Source organism: Malus domestica, chromosome 05 (assembly GCF_042453785.1).
Source record: "Malus domestica chromosome 05, GDT2T_hap1".
NCBI lineage: Eukaryota > Viridiplantae > Streptophyta > Magnoliopsida > Rosales > Rosaceae > Malus > Malus domestica.
Window position 1 is genome coordinate 44,944,254 of NC_091665.1, and position 4,431 is coordinate 44,948,684.

The 4,431-nt window shown below is 41.4% G+C and overlaps 1 protein-coding gene across 1 annotated transcript; it reads right to left on the bottom strand.

Moving 5' to 3' along the window:
* Nucleotides 1-1,395: 1,395 nt before the first annotated feature.
* On the bottom strand, nucleotides 1,396-4,162 carry LOC103434542 (probable pyruvate, phosphate dikinase regulatory protein, chloroplastic). Its single transcript, XM_008372906.4, has 3 exons — nucleotides 3,372-4,162; nucleotides 2,059-2,698; nucleotides 1,396-1,908 (listed from the first exon to the last, which is right to left on the bottom strand). The coding sequence occupies exons 1-3, from the start codon at nucleotides 3,846-3,848 to the stop codon at nucleotides 1,805-1,807; spliced, it is 1,221 nt and encodes a 406-aa protein (XP_008371128.2). The 5' UTR covers nucleotides 3,849-4,162; the 3' UTR covers nucleotides 1,396-1,804.
* Nucleotides 4,163-4,431: the final 269 nt, after the last annotated feature.

A 4,431-nucleotide genomic window follows, 5' to 3' on the forward strand; every position in this document is an offset into this window, starting at 1 on the left:
TTTCACGGCAGATGTTATTACTTTCGTAAGTCACCATGCTAGTAATATGTGTATTTGGGACGGGAGGATCCCGCCTCAAGCTAAAAATGCTTCTTTGTTTGACTCGGGGACTCAGGTGTTCCTAAGGCTTCTCTTAAATTAATTTTTTTTGTTTCTAAAAGATCAGTGGGAGGATCAGAAAGTCACGTTTTTCTTTGGGTTCTTCTTCTCATCCTTTTGCCTTGTATTTTATTCGGAAAAATAATTTCCGCACGTCCCTGTTTGCTTGCTCTTTCGGGAATCCAACTTCGGCCGGCCCTATTTGTTGTATTTGGCTTCCATGTGAGTGGAGCAATTTGGTCTTCACGCATGCGCAGTTGGAACTTTTGCTTTAAGGAAATATATTTTTGGAGTTCCAGGAGTGCAATGGTGGAATTATATGCCTGGGTTTTTCTGGAAGGCTCTTTCCCTATGGCATTCAAAACCACAGAACATGCCATCCCCTATTCAAACATAAGCCAAAAACAAAGAATAAACATATGATTCGTTTAACTTCAAAAGGAGAGTGGTTTTACAACATTTACAAGTCACGTCATGAGAACGATGGGAAGGAAGAAAGTCTCCGAAATTCAAGTCATGTAAGGACCAGTGTGGCGGTATCTTAAGCAGATGCGGGTTAGGCCAGTTTGGCAATCCACAAAGTCTTCCCTTGCAAAGCTGGCAATCAATTCCCCAATTGACAAGGAACTCTAGTAGTCCCAAACGCACCTAAAATACAATCTCACATGCAAGTCTAAATCTTTTACCCACCCTAAACTACCCTAATGCAGAAAGGAGAATTTTCACCACCCTCCTTTTAAGAGTTTGGTTGTTTTAGGTATCACTAGGTCATCTACGATCGGTAGTAGTTAAAGTTTTAGTGCCCCCTAATTCCGGTAAGTCATAAATTACAGAGGTCAATTTAGAATTTAAGATGAAGAACCTAACTTATAGCAACTATAAAAGAAAGATAAGAGCAAATCAAATCAATAAGGCATTGCATTGGAAAGAAGTAAATATCCATACTAATCTTGGCACATTGGAAATCCAGTGGGCTCCTAAGAGATCGAGTAGTAGAAGTTGGATGCTGAACCCGAAACCCAAACCCGGCCAAGAGTTAACAAATAGAGTGGCATCTGGGGAGAGCCTCCTAATAAGTTCATGCCAATGTGTTCGGTAAATGTACATGTAAGGTTATAAAGGTAATGAAAACCACGAGGATAGTTCTGTCTCTACAACCTGCTAATTCAGCTGGATATAATGCAAATGGTGACAGGCTTGTACATTTCGAAATGACAACTAGCTTTTGTAATTTTGTATCATATGCATGTGCAAGTTTGTAGCAGAGAAACCGCATGGCTATGCTAGACATTCATGTATTGATAACACTATATATATATATATGTTTATGTTTGTATCACGAGTATATAAGTATAAAGAGGCATGCCATTCGGCATATTTTACCTCATGTTTTGCTACAACAAATATATTCTTGTAGTGGTAGCACTATGCGGTAGATCTCGGGTTCGAGACTTGGGAGCAGCCTCTCCATAAATGGGGATAAGGCTAGCCGACATTCACCTCTCCCAGACCCTGCGTAAAGCGGGAGCCTTGTGCACTGGGTACGATATTTTTTTAGTGGTAGCACTATATATATGTTTATGTATGTATCACGGGTATATAAATATAAAAGAGGCATGCCATTCAGCATACTTTTACCTCATATTTTGATATAACAAATTGCAGACAGCTCGGATGTTAATTCCTCGGTTCAAAATTTCCATCTCTAGTAGCGTTTCGATATTCTTGGCATAGAGCACTTGTGCTTCCGGTCATGATAAAGTCGCAATACAACAGCTGCAGTTTCTTCTATTGCTTTTCCTGTTACTTCTGCACTCAACAAAATACGAGCACGATTAACTTAGGCAACGATATTATACCAATCTTCACATTACCAAATTAAAGCATAAGAGGAAGACCAAAAAGATCACACTAAAATATAACCAATGAGTAAAGACGTGAAAGTGCAGTTATTCTCACCAATTACTGGCCATACAGGATTCTGTGCAAGAATCCTTCGAGCAAACTCCAGCTCCTGTTTGACATGAACCATCTCGGAATAGTTACCCTTCATTCCTTCACTGAACCCCAGAGTCTTTGCTCTTGCCGTTCTAATTGTTTGCAACACTAGAGGATTGATAGTCAGACCAAAAACCTTTTCCGGGTCAACCTCAAAGAGGGTCTTTGGCGGCTGAACCCCCATCACAATAGGCACATTTGCAACCTTGTAACCTTTCTGCGCAAGATAAATCGATAACGGGGTCTTCCCAGTTCGTGAAACGCCAGCAAGAACAATGTCAGCCTTGTGCAAGTTCTGGGGCAATGCCCCATCATCTTGTTTGATGGTAAACTCAATGGCTTCAATCCTGCAAAAGTACTCATCGGTGAGAGGAAAGCTCCGGCCTGGGGCCCCACGAGGAAGGCCGGAGGGCGAAACACCCAAATGGGTAGCAATGGCCTCTGTGATTGGGCCCAACATATCTGTCGTTGGTATGCCCCAGTGCCTACATGCTTGCCGAGCAGACTCCGCCATTGACGGGTCAGCTAAAGTGTACACAAGCAGAGAACCTTCTTTTGCTGCTTGCTTTACAATCTCCATCAACCTCTCTACATCATCAATCTGAAAAAAAATTCACAAAACATCATTTTGCATTCTAAATTAGCATCAACACAGGCAGTATCAAGGATTACAAAATTTGAAAATTCAGATTAAGTACTGATTTGGTCTACTTTCTTTTCACTTAAGCCACAAACATCATAATAGCAAAGATTCAGAAAATTTAGATTAAAGTACTAATTTGAGCTACTTTTTTCACTTGAGCTACAAACATTGTAACACCAAAGATTATAAATTTATTAAAAATTTTTGATCAAGTCCTAGTCAGCAGTTAGTTCATAGTCAAAACTGTTTACCTTGATTAGTGGTGATCTGTTGTAGATTAATTTCGTACTAATCTACTAAACATTTCTCAGTTAATTACCGTAATATATAAATACTACTGTACACAGTCATTGACGACTACTGAAAATCATTATTTGGTTTCTTTTTACGAATTTATGATTTTTTCAGCTTATGCTACGAACATTATATTAGCAAAGATTTCAGGAAAATTGCCAAAATGATCAATTTACAAATCCCAATTACTGAAATGATCTTCTTTTTTTTGGTATGTTTTGGGATCATTTCATATGTCGCTAATGATTGATATCTGTTTTTGATCAATTGAGCAATTGGGATTTGATTTTTGATCACTTGAGCCAATTTCCCAAGATTATAAAGCAACGAACTTTACCCCAGAAAACAAATGGGTATTGACGGCGCAGCCCCGGTCGACCAAGCAATGCTCGAACTGCCCCAACGCAGCGTTGACGGAGTGCTCCACCGTCCACCCAGTTCCGTCAGAAACCATGTATATCGACTTCCCTGCCGTCATCTCCGAGCCATCGTCGCTATCGCCACTTCCCGATGCGGTACTATCATTGGGATCTAACGAGACGCGGTCTGTAGACTGCAGCGGAGGGTTCGGATCCAGCAATTGGGTCCTCTGACCAGCGCGGTCCAATTTCCGACCCGAGCGTACGGACCGTGCCCGGGACCATCGAGTCAGCTGAGGGCTGCCCTTGATTTTCCTGGCATGTGGTTCCGATCCGGGTTCGGATACGGAGGAGGAGGCGGCGATGGGAGGTTTGAGAACTGGCTGGGGATTTGCATGACTGGTTCGGCGCGAGGGAGCGAGGTTCGGGAAGCTCAAGGTGGAAGAAGCATTCATTATTTTATTATTATTTACTTCTCTTTTTCCATTTTTTTTATCTTTATTTTTGCCTGAGATTTTTTCTCGTTGTCGGGTTTGGGTTTGGGCCTGGTGGGCCTCAGCAGTCTATTTGGGCAGGCCTCTTCTTTTTGCACACCTTCGGATACAGATGAATTTTCAAACACAAATATTATTACCCATGTCCGAGTCAAATGCCTCTAAAGTTTAAACAATTGAATATTTCTCCACGTATATTTTCTTCTTTTTCCTTGTATTTTCACTCGTGAATTTTTCATTTTAAATTGATATTTAATGTAGAAATAGACTTTTTATATATTTAGTGAAATAACTCTAAGGCCCATTTCGAAGGCTAGCCTAGGGCCCAAATTCTCAGGACCGGCCCTGATTCAAACTTCAATCGGAGAACTCACGAGCTCCGTCGTCCAATTCACCTCCGCTCAGACCAAGCTCATCGGTCACGCCCTCCGACCCAGAAAACAGAGATATGAAGAACTTGGCCACAAACTGCATCTTTGTCCTTTCCCACCTCATTCCCGCGGCTGAGGAATAAAAGTAGAGAAACGGACAACCACCATAGCCC